General features: G+C 28.9%; 1 protein-coding gene across 1 annotated transcript in view; it reads left to right on the forward strand.

Annotated features, from left to right (window-relative positions):
- Window positions 1-3,537: 3,537 nt before the first annotated feature.
- LOC142321215 (uncharacterized) overlaps window positions 3,538-23,032 on the forward strand; it is a 44,638-nt gene continuing 25,143 nt past the window's right edge. The window contains exons 1-7 of the mRNA XM_075359210.1: window positions 3,538-3,769; window positions 9,136-9,293; window positions 13,812-13,897; window positions 14,740-14,939; window positions 16,076-16,182; window positions 18,085-18,300; window positions 20,367-20,570. Coding sequence (XP_075215325.1) covers window positions 3,538-3,769; window positions 9,136-9,293; window positions 13,812-13,897; window positions 14,740-14,939; window positions 16,076-16,182; window positions 18,085-18,300; window positions 20,367-20,570 — 1,203 coding nt within the window. The remainder of the gene's footprint in view (window positions 3,770-9,135; window positions 9,294-13,811; window positions 13,898-14,739; window positions 14,940-16,075; window positions 16,183-18,084; window positions 18,301-20,366; window positions 20,571-23,032) is intronic.

A 23,032-nucleotide genomic window follows, 5' to 3' on the forward strand; every position in this document is an offset into this window, starting at 1 on the left:
TACATGGCATTAACAGATTATCATGTCGAAATGTCAAAAATGTTGTGCAGTTTTTTAAATATTTAAAATAAAAACTTTTAAATCAACCCACAGTAAATAATTTTATTTTATAAAAGTATATCGAATTTTATTATATGAAGATAAAAATTAATCAAATAATTTTCACTTTAAGTTAATTTTTACTTGAAGCACAAGTTATTAAGTTTATAAGTTATTAATTACATCACAAAATATATATATTTTTTTAATTTTCATCACACCTACTGGATGCTCAGCAACTTAGCACTCTTCACAGTTATAAAAACATAGATAGTAGTCATTATTATATTTTAAGAAAAGTAGTCTACCTTACAAATCATTCTTATGAGCACTTTGCACTTTTCGCCTTCTTATCTAGAATGGCTATTGTTTCATTTTTTATTAATTAAATTAATTTTATATTGTTAAGAAATTATTTAAGTTATTAACAGGCATATGTCAACATATTGTCCTTAACTGTAATAATATATTCACACTAAAGTAGGAGCCTTTAACGATCATTAAAAGAACAATTTCTTCTTTAATAATAAAAAATATACATTACAAATTTTATGAAGAAAGGCAATATCATAAAATTTAATTTTGGACTAGATAATATTAATCAAATTGATTTATCCCAGCTAGCAGAGGATTATTAATTTTGAATTACAGTACCAGTAAATACTGGTACTGCATAACTCCAATCTCCATAGCGGAGTGGTAGTGTCTTGGCCTTTCATCCAGTGTCTCAGGTTAAAATCCTGGTTAGGCATGGCATTTATCATACAATATTAAATTTTCGTTTCATATTCCCATGCATAAGTTTTGAGCTTATATGGTGAATAACTCATTCAAAAAAAAAAATTACCTATTTTGAGCAGATGCTGCTCATAACAGACTAAGCTAATTACATAAAAATAAGTCTTAAGAAGACTTGTCTGGCCATTGCTGAGAAAGACCTATTCATTTCTATACCAGTAATGTGGATATTTAAGTCCATAATTGGACTAAAAAAAAAACATGGTTCTGCAAAATTACAGAACACCCAATCTGTAATGAATACCATTCAATTTCCTAGAACATTGGTTGAAAGATGATTAAAAATAATTGATTCTTAATAAACAAATAGAAGAATATACACTTGGAAAAAGCCAGGCGATACTGCAAGGTATCAGATAGATTATATCATGGTTAAGCAAAGATTTAGAAATCAACTCGTGGACTGCAAAACTTACCCTGGAGCAGACATTGATAGCGACCATAATTTGGTGATAATGAAATGTAGATTGGGGTTTAAAAACCTGAAGAAAAGGTGTCAGATGAATCGGTGGAATTTAGAGAAGCTTGAGGAAGAGGAGGTAAAGAAGATTTTTGAGGAGGACATCGCAAGAGGTCTGAGTAAAAAAGATAAGATAGAAAATGTAGAAGAAGAATGGGAGAATGTTAAAAAGGAAATTCTTAAATCAGCAGAAGCAAACTTAGGCGGAATAAAGAGAACCGGTAGAAAACCTTGGGTTTCAGACGATATATTGCAGCTGATGGATGAACGTAGAAAATATAAGAATGCTAGTGATGAAGAAAGTAAAAGGAACTATCGGCAATTAAGAAATGCTATAAACAGGAAGTGCAAACTGGCGAAAGAAGAGTGGATTAAAGAAAAGTGTTCAGAAGTGGAAAGAGAAATGAATATTGGTAAAATAGACGGAGCATACAGGAAAGTTAAGGAAAATTTTGGGGTACATAAATTAAAATCTAATAATGTGTTAAACAAAGATGGTACACCTATATATAATACGAAAGGTAAAGTCGATAGATGGGTGGAATATATTGAAGAGTTATACGGAGGAAATGAATTAGAAAATGGTTTTATAGAGGAAGAAGAGGAAGTTGAGGAGGATGAAATGGGAGAAACAATACTGAGATCTGAATTTAAGAGAGCATTAAAAGATTTAAATGGCAGAAAGGCTCCTGGAATAGACGGAATACCTGTAGAATTACTGCGCAGTGCAGGGGAGGAGGCGATTGATAGATTATACAAACTGGTGTGTAATATTTATGAAAAAGGGGAATTTCCGTCAGACTTCAAAAAAAGTGTTATAGTAATGATACCAAAGAAATCAGGGGCAGATAAATGTGAAGAATACAGAACAATTAGTTTAACTAGTCATGCATCAAAAATCTTAACTAGAATTCTATACAGAAGAATTGAGAGGAGAGTGGAGGAAGTGTTAGGAGAAGACCAATTTGGTTTCAGGAAAAGTATAGGGACAAGGGAAGCAATTTTAGGCCTCAGATTAATAGTAGAAGGAAGATTAAAGAAAAACAAACCAACATACGTGGCGTTTATAGACCTAGAAAAGGCATTCGATAACGTAGACTGGAATAAAATGTTCAGCATTTTAAAAAAATTAGGGTTCAAATACAGAGATAGAAGAACAATTGCTAACATGTACAGGAACCAAACAGCAACAGTAGCAATTGAAGAACATAAGAAAGAAGCCATAATAAGAAAGGGAGTCCGACAAGGATGTTCTCTATCTCCGTTACTTTTTAATCTTTACATGGAACTAGCAGTTAATGATGTTAAAGAACAATTTAGATTCGGAGTAACAGTACAAGGTGAAAAGATAAAGATGCTACGATTTGCTGATGATATAGTAATTCTAGCCGAGAATAAAAAGGATTTAGAAGAAACAATGAACGGCATAGATGAAGTCCTACGCAAGAACTATCGCATGAAAATAAACAAGAACAAAACAAAAGTAATGAAATGTAGTAGAAATAACAAAGATGGACCACTGAATGTCAAAATAGGAGGAGAAAAGATTATGGAGGTAGAAGAATTTTGTTATTTGGGAAGTAGAATTACTAAAGATGGACGAAGCAGGAGCGATATAAAATGCCGAATAGCACAAGCTAAACGAGCCTTCAGTAAGAAATATAAGTTGTTTACATCAAAAATTAATTTAAATGTCAGGAAAAGATTTTTGAAAGTGTATGTTTGGAGTGTCGCTTTATATGGAAGTGAAACTTGGACAATCGGAGTATCTGAGAAGAAAAGGTTAGAAGCTTTTGAAATTTGGTGCTATAGGAGAATGTTAAAAATCAGATGGGTGGATAAAGTGACAAATGAGGAGGTATTGCGGCAAATAGATGAAGAAAGAAGCATTTGGAAAAATATAGTTAAAAGAAGAGACAGACTTATAGGCCACATACTAAGGCATCCTGGAATAGTCGCTTTAATTTTGGAAGGACAGGTAGAAGGGAAAAATTGTGTAGGCAGGCCACGTTTGGAATATGTAAAACAAATTGTTAGGGATGTAGGATGTAGAGGGTATACTGAAATGAAACGACTAGCACTAGATAGGGAATCTTGGAGAGCTGCATCAAACCAGTCAAATGACTGAAGACAAAAAAAAAAAAAAAAAAAAAAAATAAACAAATTTGGGCAGTTAAGGTATACATTAAATACTGTAAAAAGTTTAACCTCTTCTAATAATTTTTTTTTACCAGGTAAAAATGGAGGTAATGGAAGAAGGAAACGTAATGGATAGGATTAGAATCCTACTCCAAAGAGATTCAGAATATTATGAACAACATCAATCAGTATTACAAGAGAATCTGTGCAGCAGTGTAGTTGGAGGAATACTTGATTTTCCAAATCATGCATCATTTGCAGCCATCAAAATGGTATATTGGTGGGAAGAAGAATACTTTGCAGCTTTCAGAACAACTTCAGGATTATTGCAAGGTGTTTATAAATCTTAATAATTCAATGTATTTATGAAAATAGAGTGATGCTATGATTTTTTTTTTAATTTGTTCAAATTAAAAAACAAAATAAAACTGCAAGCACAAAAAAAAATTGCATACAAGAGTCCTTGAAATATAGTTAATTACATTCCTTAAAATCTATGTAACTGCAATTTGTCTCAAAGAGTAGTGGTCTGAAAGCACTCAGTGAGAGCATAAATAAGGCTATTCACATTTGTTTGTAGCTTAAGATCATAGCAGTCATCACTCAAAATAACATAAAATGTTTTAAACACCCATTTAAATCTTAGTGGCGGCAAAGGAAAGATGAATCCAGAGCATAAAAAGGTTATTATAATCTCATATAATTAGTGGACGATTTGTTTCTTAATAATGCCTATATTTGTCTCTTGGCTTAAAATTGTTTTAATGATTTTAGTAAATTGAAATCATTTTTTTCCCTAACACATTTATTTTATGCACAAATATAGTTATTAAAATGTAAGGTATACTAGTTTAAGGACATAAATGAAAAAGAGTAAAATTCTACATCCTGAACCTGTGAATACTGCAACTAGGCAACCAGGTCAGGTTTGCTTAATTTCTTTATCGTAGTATAAATGCAAATATTATACGTAAACATGATAATACAATGCATATCCTACAACATACATGTTATGAAGATACATCCTTACCCATGTAGAGGAAGAACCCGCCTTGTGATGATACCATTCACAAATCACCCCTTCCATTCCTAGCTCTGACGGGCTTTAGCTTAACTGGAGGTCATCTTTTAGACCCTCTAAACCTGATAACACATCACATCATCAGTTTGATATCTATCAGGATGCCACCAATGCAAATGCCTTGGCAAACATTTTCATCAGTGTATTTACACAACTTACTATTGCCTTCATACGGGTTCTTCCAATCATGACCACCTACCATTACAACCCTAAAATATCAAATTAACTGATTTGTGGAAGTGCAATCTCCACACCCTCTCTAACACCAAAGGTTTCACAAAAAATCTCTTCCCAAATCTAACTTTAATTAGACTATGTACTCAGTTAGAGCCTTTAAACAACAAAAATACTATCTCATACAAACATAACAAGTATTGATCATAACAATTTTGTCCTATAATTCAATTTATTCAAAGTTCTCTTGATTTACTCAAAAATCAAGAAAAAATTCACAGATTTAATAAGCTTCCAATGAAAACATACCCTGTCTCTCTCTGTGCTCTGTTCCACTTTCAAGAGTTTTAGAATTGATAATGAAACTTATTAGCAATTAACCATCAAAATTTATCAAAAAAAATTAATTATACTAAATTACAGATCATAAAAAGACTGAAAACCAAAATATTAATAAACACTAAACAGTTCTGTAATATGGGTTTTCACTAAAGTGTCTTAAAAGAAGTATTTTACAAAAAAAAAACATAGATATTGACTTCCTAATTAAATTTGTAATGTAATGCTACATCAAAAAATAGAACTGAAAGATTTTCTTTATTAACAAAAAATCAGTAAAATAAAATAAAAAAATAATTTCACTATTTATTATATGTGAAGAAGCTTGGTATTTTTAGGAAAACTACATTTTCAAAACTAAGCTGTTTCACATCTTAATATCTATATTGTGGTTATGACAAGTATCAGGCAGTTAACGTATAACAACAATAGGAACATTTATTTACTGTACAACCTACAATAGTAGTTTGTAAAACTCCTTTCATCGTGGAAAGAAGTTTTACGATGAAAGGCAAGTTTAATTCTTTAAAAAGAATTAAACTTGCCTTCCTACGATAGAAGATTGAGAGTTTAGAGCTAAGGTAAACAGATATATTTTAATATAAAATAAACGCAATTAAATATAATATAGATCTTTTAATATAACTTCTACATTTATTTATTTAGCTTAAAACTGTTTGCTAATAAATTTAACACGACATGTACATAAATGGTAATTAGCTCAATTCTCTCTCCTGATGTTTTGTTATTGGGTTCTACTTAACATTTTGATCAGAGATTGAAGATTGTAATAATCTACAAGAAATTATTGTACTCACTACATGAGCACAGCTATAGTTAGGTCTCAAGCAATACATTAAGCTGCCCAAAATAAGCAAAGACCTTCAAAATATCATATATATATTTATATATATAAAATTATTTTTCATAATGTTATTACATACATTATGAATTTGGTTTCATAATGTTATTATATACATAATAACATTATGAAAAATGTTTATTCTCTGTATAAGAATTCATCTCCTACCTCTTAGTTAGCTGGTGATTTAGAATAGATCTTGGTTAAATAGTAAATCATGGATTTTCAGGGGGAAGTAAAAAATACATTAACAGATAGCTTGAATACTGTTGAAAATAATAATTAATTGACATGTTTGACAAATGTTCATTTTTCAGAATAATCATTTTGACTTCCTTTATAAGTTTGACAAGACTAAAAAATATTTATTATAATTAAAATAATTTGTTTAATTTATGACAATGACTTAAACTGAGTTTTTTGTGATTAATACCGTCATCATTTTTTTATATATACTCTCCATAAAATGTGCTAGTCAAATAACACAGGTTAATACCAATCATAGGTAAGGAATTTCAGACAGTTATTTTGCATTCAAAATCTTTAATGGTAAGTGATGAATTTGTCCTAAGAAATGAGATTAAAAAAAAATTATGAGTATTCAACAATCATTGAAACATATTTGGCTGCAATTTACAACCTAACAACATACTTCTAAATAATTATGCAGTTGAAATCTTAAAATTTGAGTGTTTAGGCCTGTACATTCATTACTTAATAAAATTAATGGCATAAGCCACTCTAATGAACTACATTTTGTGTCTACAAAAGATGTGAAAACAAATTTCATAATGTAAACAGCAGGCATTTTGTAAACAAAAGCAATAGGTTACATTGGTTAACAGTGGTCAATGGTTATATGGTCCATATTTACAGAATCTTAATGTACTTTGGGCGCTCATTTTGAAGATGAAGTCAGAACTTTCCTATTAAACTCAGATTTTTTGTAATTGCCCTTGCAATTTTCCAGCAGGCACATGTGCATGAATAATGGAAGTGCAATATATTAATTTGTTTTATTTAAGTGCAGCAATTAAGTTGACAAATAAATTGTAATTTATTTGAGTTGATTAATAACCATGAAAAATAAGTATTATTTTTATGCAGTAATTAAAATGATTGCAAATAATACACATACAATTCATGTCATAATTTTTTCTAATTATGTAATTATGTCACACACTGCACAGTAAATAATTTTTGTTTCGGTGACTCGCACTGGATGTAATACTGTAAACAATAAACAATGTATCATGCTAGTTAAGAAAAATCTTAACTACATCAGTGAAGACCAGGCTCTTGTATATAACATTTAGTTATGCAGCTGCTTTTCTTACCAATTTATGATTTTATTTTTCTCTGTAAAGTCAGTGTATATACTACAATAATGTGTATATAAAATGTTTAAAGTTTTGTAATGTGTGTTTGTGAGTGTATTGTAGTGAACTTCTTAATAAAAATGCCATACAGCTGCATTAACCATCCAGACAGTTTCTGCTACATTTGTAGTGAAGTAACATTAATGTCTCAGAGAAGAAGTATAACACCGATAAAAAAATCATATGAACTATATTTTGAATGCAAACTAGGTGATCAGGACAGGTCCTGGGCTCCTCATATTTGCTGCAGTTCACACGTAACGCTGTTGACTGATTGGTGAATGGATCTCATCACTTGACATTTGCAATTCCAATGGTTTGGAGAGAACTGAAGGAGCATTTCACCGACTGTTATTTTTTTATAATGAAAATACCAAAGATAATAGCTAGGTCTAGATATACTGTTAAATATGTTGATATTTCCTCCGCTATAAGACCAGTGCCTCACAGTCCATAGTTTCTAATTCCAGTATCACCTAAAACATGGGAATTAGATGAAGATGTTGAAGGTCATGCAGATTTATCAGATGTTGAACAAAGGAGCGACCCAGACTTTTAGAAAATACAAATATTGAGCCACACTTAATTAATCAGTCATAATTAAATGATTTTGTTCTTTATCTAAATTTATCCAAGAATGAAGCAGAAATTTTCGTGTCTGACTGAAAAATTAAATGACTAAAAGATTGGAATCTTTTATAACGATTCTAAAATAAGTGATTTCCATGACAGACACTGAATTTGACCTTTTTTATTTCCAGTACAAGGACTTAGTTTACTGTAATGATCTGGAATCTTTGGGACATATGCACCATCTTGATGAATGGCGTCTTTTTGTATGCTTTCAAACATACGAGTAGTTTGAAAGCAGTCCTTCATGTTAGAAATAATATCCCTTTAGCTCATGCAACTCACATGAAGGATTCATATGAAAATATTAAACTTGTGTTGGACATGATTCAACAACAGAAACATTTATGCCATATTTGTGGAGAACTGAAAATGATAGCACTGTTATTTGGTTCACAACTTTGTTATATTAAATTTTATTGCTGCTTGTATGAGTGGTACAGCAGAGATAGGAAGAATCGTTCTGTTAAAAAGGGTAGCCAAAAAGAGAAACACTGGCAGTCAGAGAGAAGAACATTGTGAGTCCAACACTAGTAAAAAACACAACACTAGATTAAAAAAAAAATTGTTAAAGTAATGGATTGTGACAGAACTGGATTTTACTTTCTAAAAAACAAGTTCCCTAAAATTAAGTGATGCTAAGATATATTTGTTGGACCATAAATAAATAAGAAAACTAATGAATGATACTGAATTTGAAGATAGTTTGAATGACTGAGGTTGCTGTGTGGAAATCTTTAAAAAAGGCTGTAAACAACTTCCTTGTAAATCAAAAAGCAGATAACTACAAAGAACTTGTAACCAAGCTTCTTAAAAACCATAAAACAGTTGGATATATCACCAAAGATCCACGTCTTAGATTCTCATCAAGATATTTCCCTACCAGTCTTGAACTGAGTGAGGAACAAGGAAAACACTTTTATCATAAAATATCCATCATGGAAACATACTACCAGGGAAAATGGAACCAAAGAATGCTGGTTGACTACTGCTGGAATATCAAGAGGTACAGCAAACTACACCAGAAAATTCAAAAGAAGTAGATTTTAGGCATGTAGAAATTGCATGTATAATATTGTTATACTACCATCACAATGTTTTTTCTTACAATAAAAAATTATAATTACAAACAAAATGTGCCTGATAGAAAGAAACCACTTAAATATTTAAAATCAGTGTCAAAAATACTACAGCTCACATTTTTACTTGTGTTTTTTCTTCTTCTTTTATATAGAAAATAAAGATGATAAAACTAGTTCTGAAGATCATGCAACTGAAGTTCAATTGACAGCTCCTGGTGATTTAGTGAATCTTGTGTCAGAATCTTCACAACAACTACTAGATCATCTTCATACACTCAGCCAAGAGGCACTTGATCATGCTGACTTGCAGGTAACATCTAGTAACTACATATTATTTATATAAATACTTATATTCTGTATTCACCATTTTTTAAATAATTGTAATTTTTTTTAAATCTTCCAACCAAATGATCATCAACAGAACTAAAATAGAAAAGTACTACAATATAAGCAAAGCATACAACACTTTCATTACAAAGAGATTTGCTACAGATTTTTATAATAATAATAATAATAAATGAATAGTAAAAAAAATTATTAATACTTTAACAACCAGAAAATATTCTCTGAAAAAGTGTACATCATTTATTAAAAACTGGATTCAGATTATTAGATAAATCCATCCAGATAAAGAACAGTAGAGAACAAACATATTATAATTTGGCTAAATGGAAAAAATTTCTTTATACCTTATCTTAAATGGTAACAACTAATTTTATTATGAACAAGAGATAAAAACATAGCATTTACAATTTGATTTCTGCTCCAGAATAAATAAATGGTTCAACAAACTTGGATAATGTTTCTTATATATGAAGATTAAGGATATTATACCATAAATACAAAAAAAATTATATGAAAAATATAAACTTAAACAAATAAAGAAAATAACACTCTTTTGAACTTGTACCTCCTTCTAAGATGAAGATACGTCGAAAAAAGGTCATAGACAAGCAGAACTTGGATCTTGCTAATAAAGTGATGGTTGCACATATATCAGTACAGTATCTCTTTTTGTTTTGTTTTTTTTTTTTACATGTATTACATTGGGCATTAGGTATTAGATTCATACACATTTTGATGAGAATGATGAGATGAGATGAAGAATGCCGTGCATCATCTTATTTGAGGAATGGAACGCATCAAGAATACATGAAAAAATACCAGACCCTTGCTTTGCTGGGAATTGAACCTGAAACAGAACAATCTAGAAGGCAGCATGCTACCTACACCATTTGGCCAGCTTTTCATTCATTTATCATAAAAATGAATGGAAGAAGGAATATGTTTTCTATCCTAGCAGGTTATTTATCTTTTGTTGTATTATATGATACTGCAGAATGATGCTTATTAGCATTATCCTCCTTGGTATACTTCCTGTACAGTCCATTCTTTAATAAATAGCAAGATGCATAGAGTTTCTTGATACACAGATGACTGTCTGACAGTTTGATCTGATAAACGTTGGTTTGATGAAAACAACAGGATTGCGTCTGTAATGAAAATTATGTGACTGGAACATTTGTTGACCTGTAACTAAGTTTACAATCTTTTTCCTTGATCATATTATACTTTCTCTTTTTTATACTTTTATAAATAAATATACTGAAAAATAATACAATTAAAGACAATAATTAAATGTAAAAATATTAAACATCTTCTAAAAATTAACTATTCTAATATACTAATTATTTTTTTTAGTAAATCATTGTTACAACTAGAACAGCAGAAAACTATGCTATCTGAAAAACCTGAAGCAAAAGCAATGTAGACGTTTTGAAATTTTTACTTCTTTTACAAAACAATGTTTTGCTAATGCTCATAAAACAAAAATTGAATAAAGTACTTTATGAAAAGAATGGTGAAGCCAACAGATGTTTTTTTTTGATAGAATCCATGTATGTTAATGCCTGTTATTTTAATGATTAATTAAAGATTTTTAACCAGAATCTTTGATAGATATATTTGAGTAAAAAATATTAATTTACTGTATTCTTGAACAAGACCAATTACTTATAATCAAATTCTGCAGACAAAAGAAAATGTGGAGCTAGATTTCTAAAACAGTCTAGCAAAAGAACTAAAATTTTAAATAGCCTAATACAAAATTTTTCAGAATCAGGATATTTATTATTAATCTTACTAATACCTTCAAGAAAACAACAAATGGTAAGAAACAGTGCAAATAACTTGCTTATCTCACATGCACTGATAATTGAATACAGGTAATCCAATTTAATATAAAGTAAAATGGGACAATTGTAGTAAGTACTATTTCAATTATAAACTAATAGTTAAATTTTTTTAATTATACTTCTCTCCATTAAAATAAAGAGATTACAGAAAAGCATAATCAGAATTTCTGTAAATCAAAGAATACTTTCAAAAGTACATCTCGAAATGTGTACATAAAAAAATTATGTTCTAATAATGTAAGTATTGTAACAAGACTGGTATAATGGACCTGAGTAACAGATTCCTACCATTAAGAAGAAGGTACTAGAAAATATAATAATGGGAGAATCCAGAAAGGGGCTGAAAGAAACCCTTTTAGTAAAGGTAATAGGTCTGTTTAACAATTGTCTTTTGCAATATTGTCCACTGACACACTAAACAGATGTTGTTCCGTGAGAAGAGTTACCAGACCAATGTTTGGAATTTCATGAGAAAATGTGAGGGCGGTTGATCATTCTCACGCTTTGAGTTGGGTTCAATCTGGCAGGTAAAGAAGGTAGAGTATAAATACTCTGGAAAAGACCAATTGAAATCACTTCTGTGAATCAATCTAAGAAAAACATTATGTCGTCAGTCTGCGATGTGAGAGTGCTACAATACAGGAGTTATTATGCAAATTTGATACAATTAAGGTGACATTACAAGTAATTCCAATGTGGACAGTACATGAAAACAAGAAATGGTTTGGTGAGTTACTGTAAGACTATAAGTGAAAGAAATAATGTACTAAATTTCATTCATAGGGTGTACTAAATTTTGTTAGGGTGGTTTTATTTGTGAACAGCAAAGGTATTTGTAGTGAAAGAATTTTATACTTGTCTTGCCAATTGTACTATTGTTATTAATACAAGACTAGTGGTTAAAAGTGTTAAGACTAATGGTCATGCTAATGTCTTTTGTTAATGGAGCTGAATTTTGGTTTTCATTATTTATCTACTTGTAAATAAATCCTGATGATTACTTTAAATTCTGTTTTGTATGTAATCACTGTTTATCATTATTATTAACCATTAATAATAATAATAATAATTATTATTATTATTATTGTTGTGATTACTACGATAATTATTTGTTTATTTATTGTTGTCACTTATTATTATTATTATTACTGTCATTATTACTGATTTGTCTTGTTTTACTTATATTCTTTAATAATAAATTATAATTATATAAACATTTTCAATTATCAATCTCTCAATATCCTGATTGAGCTATGAACACACAACAGTTTGTTGTAATTTATATACTTTTAAAACATTTGTGGACACCATTAACATTTTTCAAGGATTTTATTTGTTTCTTGAACTCCCACCTAAAAAAAAAACACACTAAGATATAATTCCAAATGGAAGTCATATCCGTTTTTTGTTTTTAAAAATTTTTATTATGAATATCACTGTTTTTCATTTAATATTATTAAAATCAGGAGAATCCACCTAAACAATAAAATATAAGGAAGAAAGTGTTCTTCTTAATAAGGATTAACTTCTAAGTAATCTTAATAAAATTTTAAATACCCTATAATAACTCCTAAGGATTAACCTTGAGTTAATAAAGATAAACTCATTCTTTATTTCTCAAGAATAATGAGTTTTTGAGGTATTTGTTCTTTTATAACTAATCCTTAAAACTACTGTTTTTAATGGATTAATCAATAGAATCCATCCTTAAATGCACATCATTTAAGTTAAAAATCAAACTTTTAATTCAGTTTGAATAAAAAAGTTACACAGTTTATTTCAATTAAAAATTTAATTTGTTAATTATGACACAAATAATTTATGAAAAAAAAAATTTTTGTCTAATTTATAAAAAAAAATGGAAAATTAAAAAAGTATGTTATTCATATAAAATAATGAATTTCTTAATAAGGTAAGAATATCATTACTTGTATTTTAGTGCTTTATGTGGATTCATTGATTATATATATATATATATATATATATATATTATCAAAGATTAGAAAGCAAAAACACATAGATTTTCAATAATTCTGTGTATGAAGTAGTGTTCACATTGCTAATGGTATAGTAGATGGAGTAGCATATTGCAACAGGACATTGTAGATAGAAAAAAACCAGTTTCAAGTCCAGAAATCCATCCACCCTTTGCATCAAGTGAACTCTATAAACTTTGATGAATAATATATATTTATATTAAAGAAAGTAACCTATTTATTTCACACTGGTAATTAATTAGGCTTATACCCAATTATTGCCACCTGTTTACTCCTGTTTAAATAATGAGAAATTAATTTTATTTTGTATGAAAAATGTCAAGCCAAGAATTTGAACACAACCTTCCAAATAGAAGGCAGGGATACTACCAATTCACCACAGAGATTGGCATTTATGTTAGATATTTTGGTTTAGATTAACAACGTTAATTTAAATCATCAAAAACATATTAACTAATTATTTAACAATTGATCACTCATTGGCAAATGTACTGATTCTTAGTAAAATTAACTGCAAAATCTCCAAAGTATGTTAATTAACTAATGATGTTTGATGTAATCTTTTACAACTAAATTATCAATATTTTTAAAACAAATCAATGTAGTAAAATGTTAACAACCTATTTTTTTTTTTAGGTATTAACTGGAACACTGGGAGCTGCTGCTTTAATGAAAAATACTTGCTGGCTTTACAATCAACAGTTGGCAAAAACGGATCTCGGGTAATATTTTGAACTTCAGGTTACAAGTAACAAAAATATATGATGCAATGTAGGGTTAAACTCTAACTTAATAAGTAGAAGATATTTTTTTCCTAAAATTGTGGTGCAAATGAAACAATAATGTACTTGAAAAAACAAGCAAAGTTTAAAACATGGATATTTGTATGAGTAAATTTATTAACAATGCACTTTATAAAATGTTTATTCTCTGTAAGAATATTTTTCATCTAATTTGAAAAAGAATATCATTTTTACATTTCAAAATGCTGTTCAATAAATTTTACATATATTTTAGCACATTCTATTCTTTTACAGCCTCCTGACATCCTCTTTTCTTTTCGTACAGTACAAAACAGGACTGGTTTAGGGATCATATGATCAGATACTACCACCTACCACCCTACAATGGATTTCTATCAAGAACAAAAATGATGTCCATTTTGCTCTAGTTTCTAGTTACTCAAGCAGTATGTTTCTAACAGTGTATCCTATCCCTTCTCAATGGTGAAAGAAATCTCTGCTGCCTGAACAGAGCTCATGTTTCAGTTATAAAGGTCTGGGACTCAGAACCGCACAAAAGCAATGATTTAGTCATTATCATAAATTATTTTAGCATCCTTTCAATCTTTGCTTTACCCAAAATAATCTGCCTAATAATTGATCATAACACTCCAAACCAAAATAGGTAATTCTTAAAACATTCTAATTCAGATTGTAGTTAGATAACCACTGAAGTGTCAGACAGGTATCACTTAATTATTTATTGCAACTTTCAGCATTTTGAGTTTTTTGCCTTTAAAATGGAAGTATTTAAAAAAAATTATGAACACACCATGTTTCAGTCTGTCGCTGACAAGAAGTTATAAAAATTTCCAAGAAATGGCTGAATCATTAGCAGAACGACTTCTAGATCTCCACTGCAGATTAATATCATTATATGTTCTACAAGATGCGGATTGTCTGAATTGGGAGCATCATCAAGCGTTCTTTGAGGGTGAAAGAGGTTCATTTGTCGTTCAAATGTGGTGGCTTTATATGCAAGGTATGACTACAGTAAAATCAAAGAATTGCTTAATTTTTTCTTTATGAAGAAATTAAGTAATTTAAGTATATCCTTCTTTCTTTTCCTGTTTAGCTTCCGGTAACTACCGTTTAGATAATTCTTCAGAGGATGAATGAGGATGATATGTAAGTGATTATATGTAAGAGGATGATATGAGTGTAATGAAGTGTAGTCTTGTACATTCTCAGTTCGACCATTCCTGAGATGTGTGATTAATTGAAATCCAACCACCAAAGAACACCGGTATCCACGATCTAGTATTCAAATCCGTGTAAAAATAACTGTCTTTACTAGGACTTGAACGCTGGAACTCTCGACTTCCAAATCAGCTGATTTGGGAAGACGCTTTCACCACTAGACCAACCCGGTGGGTTAATTTAAGTATATCCAGCTGCTTTTAACTGATTGGATCCAGTGGCTATCAGTAACAATCTTAAATGGGAAGTTGAAAGGAAAATATATCTTTTTAATGAATTTGTAAAGTTAAAATTTACAAAAGTTTTCTTTTGTACCAAAATCTTTCTTAATTTTTGTTAAAATTTATTTTAAATAATTCTTCTTAATTTAAATTAAAAATTCAAAGCTGCAAACATCTTATTAAATGCTGCTGTAATTTTTATCTCTTAGAAAGTAACTTCTGTGTTTTAGTTTTTTATACTTTACATGATGCAATGACAAAAGTTCTAATTTTATAACTCTACCAAACATATTATTATGTCTTGAGAATATATTGAAAATACAGTCAATGAGACAAATTAATTTATGCTTAATTTGTAAAACGTAAACAATATATAGTTGAGCAATTAGAACATTACTCTTAAATGATTATTAACATATAAATTTATTAGAAATGATCAGTATTATATAATCAATAGAGATACATGATATAGGATCAGTTAAGTCCTCCATTATTACATTTTACAAATTGATTGCAAAATCTTTGTCAATTGATTGCAAAGTCTTTGAAAAAAATTTTTTTAATATAAAATTATATGTATGTAATATTAAAACTGCACTTGTTTTAATGATAAATTGCAAAATAAATTATAAATTTTAATTTAAATGTAAACTCCAAACGCAAATGTTACAGGATTGTAAAACAATGTTATTTTTAGGAACACGAGAAGATCTTTGGACCACAGTTCCACCTAAAATGGCTCAAAGAGTTTTTGCTGGAATGTTAAATGAATCCTTGACAATTTTAACTGTGCGATATATGCAAGTAAGTAAACTAATAGTATAATTCTTTACAAACACTTTACAATAATTTTGGTAGCTAATGCACACTTACATAACTCTCTGGATTTAATTACGCTTTTGCTTATGAGCCCAAAAATTGTTTGTATTTTTTGTTCTATTTGTAGTTCTTTGAAAATAAAGGATTAAAAAGTTAAAATTTTGAAATATGTAAATGTCTAAATGGAATTATTAAACATAAAAACTGTTTAGTGCTAAATAATGTATCAAAATGGTCAGGAGTTGGAAAAAATGCAATAGATTCTGTTTTTAAAAACAAAATTTAAAAAAGTAAGAAATAATATGTTTTGATGTGATGTGTGTACATATTTAGATCAATAAACAATTCAAAAATAACAGTTAACCACAAAAAGAATAGTTAACAGGTAAATTGTTTTAATTGCTTAACATTTTTAAGAAATAAATAAATGTTTAAATAAATAATAATAAATTTTCCAAAAATCAGAAATATTAAATATCAATAATAATGAAAATAATTAATCACATTATAAGGTTAAGTTTTAACAATTAAACAATTTAAAAAATCACTGAAAAGCATGATAGAGCCAATTTAAAAATGCAATTAACTGAAGTAGTGAATGTATCATTATCTTCTATCACTGGCTTGATAGAAGTAGTAAAAATACAACTCATAAGATCAAGTAGTGTTTATCCAGAAAGAAAAAAGTTGAATAATAATATAATGTCATATCCCTCTACAAAAAATAAGCAATGACACAAATGACAACATACCACATCTTCAGCACTAGAAACCACAGTTACATAGAAACAACATCATGTGACCACAAGCTGCAGATTTGTAATAATGTGAAATTAAAAATAATATAAAAAATATTTTTAAAAATTCAGAATTTCTAGTTTGAATCCTGAGTAGATATTTTTTTTTGAAAATTACATTTTTCACAAGCCATGTATAGGTATACATATGTATATGGCACTACCATAATAGTTATAGGTGAGTTGTCATCAGCTACAAGTTAATCCAAAACTGACATAGCTATTTTCAAAAATAACTAACATCCCAAGACAGTCAACAAGAGAAAGTGTACAGTAAAGTGGTCTCATGTTACCTTCCTTACCAAGCTGAGTATATTGCTACTCATCAGATGCTTGTGTAGTGAACATCATCATTCTCAGAGAAAGCAATTGACTGAATGATAAAAATAACAAATTACTTTACCGTCTTTATGTTTTGAAACTGTGTTATATAACTGCCTCAAATCGGCAGGGAAAATTTCATTTGCTATAAAATTATTATTGCAAAAAAAAGACAAATTTAATGGAAAACTAAACTGTAGTTATGAATGAAACAAAATTATTAATCAATAAATAAAGAACTATACATAATACAAATGTAAATATTTTCATCACTTCGTGATTTCCTTTAAGAGTAAAAAACTACCATTGCAAAAGATTCTACTATAAATGACCTTCTTGTACTTAACATGAGATATTTCCGTTGTCCTCAATTAGACCTTATGCCTACAAGTGACTCACAAAAATGGCATCAACTCATTTATGGAACTTTAACATCACTAGAAGTCATTAATGCTTCAATGTTTTACCACTTGGTTTTGTCTACAGTACGTTCACAATTTTCTAATCAACGTGCGAGTCCAATTCCTGATGGAAAACGATCTTTTTCTGTTAGATGATTACTTATTACATAAGCTTGAGGTTTGAGTGTGGAAATACAATATGGAGTACTTTCAACATATACAAAATGAAGAGCTATCTCAAGATATCTTCAATAGCGTGATTATAAAATAATTTAAGTTCAATCATTTTATAACCTAAACTAATATAATATACTGTTTCACAAGTACACAATAATTCTATTTTATTAACTTTTCTAAATTTTTTTTAGGCAAAAGCAAGTTTCGCAAGATCAACTCAGTTAGTTACAGATGTCTGCAACTTACTGTTCTGTGTTAGAGAATTATTACCAGCAATATGTAGTTCAGCTGATGAACTGACAGGTTGTCTATCACAGTCACATGTTGTAAGAGATGTACATGCAAAATGCCATTTACTGCTCACATGTCTTCTTCTTCGTGGTGCTCCACTTTCTACACTTTATAAGGTATTTAAAGTATTCATTTTCAATTATGTAATATTAAATAACTAACTTTCAAGTTAATGGTCTTTTCCTCAATTAACTGTCAACTTCTTAATGGAGTATCAGTAACATTAGTATATTCTATCTACATTGTTTTAATTAATTTAATGTTGTTTTTATCAAATTTGTTTCATCAAGAGCCTACTAAGTAATCCACAGTGATTCTGCATTGAATAGACTGGATACACATTTATCCCCAAAAATACAACAAATATATAGTCACTTAAGAAGGAAGTAGGAGAATGGAATTATAAAGATATTTCCTAAAATCGATTCACAAAGTAGAAACTGTAAAGGAAATAAGAACTATCACAACCAGACATACGTGTAGAAGTAAGAATGAATAAAAAGGTAAGTGATTCTGTTAGAGTGTTTGAAAATGATGGTGATCTATTTACAAATACATCTTTAATTTATACCTGCAGCATTTTCTATCATAAACGTATTTAATTTTTATATTTATGAATAGGTTACATACATCACAACTACAATTATGTTGTTTATTTGATCTAAATGTTCAATTTACGTAGTACAAAACTTTAAGTAAGCAAAATTTGAATGATTCCTATGGAAAGTTTTAATACTCATTTGAATCCTCTATTAACAAACAAACTGATCCTCAATAAAACATTACACAAAATTGCCTTACAGGAATACGTATTTGTACAAAAAGAAGTTGTACAAGTATTTACATTAATAACACAGTGATACATAGATTTTCTCCTAAAACTGAGATGAGAACGGTTGTATAGAGTAAATCGCGAAGAGAAAAACCCCGTTTGAAAAAAGATTTTATCGGATCGCGTTAATTTGTTATTAACGATTGAAGTTAAAAATTTTTTGACTGTCAACCATATGATTTTTTGACATGTGTGTATTGGAAATTTTATACAGAATATGAATTTCTGAAAATTATATCAAAAAAAAGAAAACAAGAAGAATATTGATGTCTGAAAAATAAATAAATAAATCGAGAAAAGGTGAAATTGGGAAATACCTTCAAACAAGTGTTAACAATAAGCTATAAGGGTAATAAACAGCGGTTTGCCGTAGCATTGTTGGGCCTTCGTAATCTCTACAATAAAAGGTAACAACAATGCTACGGCAACCCACTGTTTATTACCCTTATAGCTTATTGTTAACATTTGTTTGAAGGTATTTCCCAATTTCACCTTTTCTCGATTTATTTTTCAGACATCAATATTCTTCTTGTTTTCTTTTTTTTTGATATAATTTTCAGAAATTCATATTCTGTATATAATTTCCAATACACACATATCAAAAAATCATATGGTTGACAGTAAAACAATTTTTAACTTTAATCGTTAATAACAAATTAACGCGATCCGATAAAATCTTTTTTCAAACTGGGTTTTTCTCTTCGCGATTTACTCTAAACAACTGTTTTCTTCTCATTCATAGGAGAAATTTTTTTTTTTTTTTTTGTTCTACTGTGTAATTGTTCTGACTATACTAAAAGATAATGAAAATTTACAGTTAATTTCCTTCTAGTGCCAATCTAGACAAATAGTAAACATCTCTTAATAATATGTTCAAATTTTGAGTTTTTTTTAAATTAATCGCATTCTAAATGTACACAGAAAACTGCTTCTGGAGATCTTTTGAAGGTTTTCAAATAAGTAATGTTGTAGGTGGACAATCTATTTAGAAGGTGAGAAAGTTTTTAATACAACTGTTTTTTTAATTAATATATCTGTTTGTTTTTTAATGGAATTTGCATAAATACAAATTTTATTTGAAAAGTTATAAAATTTTTGGAATAACTGGAAATTGAACTTAAGTATGAGTAAAAACTTTACTTTTTTGTTTCAAACATTCTAAGCTGTTTTAAACCAAGGCAGGATTTACTTTGTACTGGAAAACAAATATTGAGACAGTATTTATTTGTATTGGAAGCTTTTGCTTGCATTTCACAAAGTAACACAGTATACCTCTGATTAGAAATAATGATTTACATATATTCTTTTTTAAAACAAATAGCCTAATTTATTTGTTCAACAAATGTTCAGGTGTTCCACAAAGGATTATCAGGTGTTGGTTGCTTAAATAAACTTCCCGTACCATCAGTATCACCATGGATTGTTCTAAGTTCTGTAGAACCATTAGCTCTTGCAATTCCTACAGTCAGGGCTCTACCGGTTACTGATGCAGTATCTCTTGAGCTTAGTGTTCTACTAGCACAGCCACAACCTTCATGGCCACTTTTATTGAAGGTTTGTATTTCCTGTTATTATATGTATGAAATTTATTGTAAATGAAAAATTAAGATTATAAAGAATTTCTTACCATTTTATAATTATTATACTTCAATAATTATTTATAGATAATATCACATAATTGATATGATCTCTAGAAATTATTTTTTAATGTTTTGGTAAGGTAAATTATATTTTTTCACATTATCTTGAATTGAAATAAAGCATAACCTGTCGTCTAAAGAAGTAAATTGGTCCTTCATTAAAAAATCTTGATGAGTTCATTGATTTATTTAACAACAATCATAAAAAGCTGTTAATTTTTAATGACAAATTCAAACTTACTTTAACATTACAGTTTTTAAAGTTAGGTCACATCATTTTCAGTCACCTTTATAGCTATCTTCAGCAACTGGTTGAAGAAGCCCTGCAAAAGTAATTGAAAACATTATAACTGTTTAAAAAAAAGTTTATATTAAAATGAGTAAAAAAAAAAGCACAGTTTGATTTGTAATTAAAAATCAGTAGCTACATATTGGTACATTTTTCATAGCAGACTGTCATAATGTTCAATGAATTGTCAGCAGATAAAAACACTATAAATTGAAGAATAATCTAATAAGTAAATGTTAATGCAAATAATTAACAGATAGATACTTTCATTTAATCCGCCAGGTTGGTCTAGCGGTGAACGCATCTTCCTGAATCAGCTGATTTGGTTCCAGCGTTCAAGTCCTAGTAAAGTCAGTTATTTTTACACGGGTTTGAATACTAGGTTGTGGATACCAGTGTTCTTTGGTGGTTGGATTCAATTAACCACACATCTCAGGAATGGTTGAACTGAGACTGTGCAAGACTACACTTCATTTACACTCATACATATCATCCTCTGGAGTATTATCTGAACAGTAATTACTAGAAGCTAAACAGGAAAAAGAAAGATATTTTCATTTAACATTGTGTTGTTATAGCATATATTCTTAAATGTATTTAGAATGTTTATAGAAAGGTTCAAGCACAAGTAAACAAATTACTTAAAAATAATCTAACATATATATATATATATATATATATATATATATATATATATATACATACATATATGTATATGTAGAGAGAGAGAGAGAGAGAGAGAGAGAGAGACAGAGAGAGAGAGAGAGAGAGAGAGAGAGTGAGAGAGAGAGTATGTCAATGTATATGTTTCTGTTATGTTAGGATAAACATAGAATAATGCAGAAAATTTATATCTTCAAACACATTTGAAAAGAAATCTACAAAACTTTTAATAGTAGCAATAATAGAGATAAAAGATTATAAATGGCTAAAAAAAAGGAAAATTAACACTAAATTATAGAAACAAGATGGATATTTTTTTTGTAAATAAGATGTTTAAGAGGAAAATTATAAAAAATAAGTTCATTGCATAAGATTAAATATTTAGTAATATAACAAAAAAAATATTACGTTTCACAGAAGAGGAGATTGTGTCAGAGATAAGTTTTAGGCTTAAAAATGGGTTTAAATGTGTGGAGTGAAGTATCTAATGTGTAGCCTGAGAGACAAACTGGAAATTGTGTGTAACATTAGGAGAAGGTTATATAGATTCATAAGAAATTCAGTCATTGGCAATTGTGGCTTGATAATGGAAACTTTCATTCTCCCTCGTCTAAGAAAGGTAGCAGCTGCTATTTTGAAACAGAAAATTGCATGAAAAATCATTACAAATATATTGATCTGCCTAACAGCAAAGAATAAATTTCATAACTACGTTACAAACAGATGGAGTGCTCAAAGGTAAAGTTATTCAGTTTGCTTTAAAAAGTTAAAGCTTTTAAAAGTTTAAAGCTTTTAAAAGTTTGCTTTATTCAGTCAATAAAAATGGTAACTCACTTTCTACGTAACTGGAAATGTGCTTCCAGAATATCATTTTATAACTGATCTAGCATTTATTATTAATATTTTTTACATAAAAATTATTTTATTTAAACATTTTTTATTTTTTCAAAGAATCTTTTAACTGCACATTATCACCAAATTAACTATATTTATTGAACTAAAATTAACCGTAATTTTCAAAGTTTTAACAATTTTATTAAGCCGAAAAATTTAAATCATTCTAAATTTAACAAAAGCATACTGATTGAGCACAGATTTGAGAAAAGTTAATTGGTTCATAAGCTTTCTTTTTTTTGTGAGACATCTTGTATGCAAGCACTTTAAGATTGATGCTTTGTGCTGAAAATGTGCAAACATCACCGGGCCTCGTGCAACCACTAAGACTGAAATCCTAAAAAAAGTCATCAGGATTGGTCTTTCCATGAAATCATTGGGCTAGTCTTTATTTTTAGAATATAATTTTATAAAAAGGAATTAATTAAATAATAACATTTAAGATACAATATATCTAATTTAAGAATCCTTTAAATCAAACTGATTTTGGTTTGTTTTTTAGTTTAAAACTTTAACAGTTGTCAAAAGAC

Source organism: Lycorma delicatula, chromosome 3, assembly GCF_047948215.1.
Source record: "Lycorma delicatula isolate Av1 chromosome 3, ASM4794821v1, whole genome shotgun sequence".
NCBI lineage: Eukaryota > Metazoa > Arthropoda > Insecta > Hemiptera > Fulgoridae > Lycorma > Lycorma delicatula.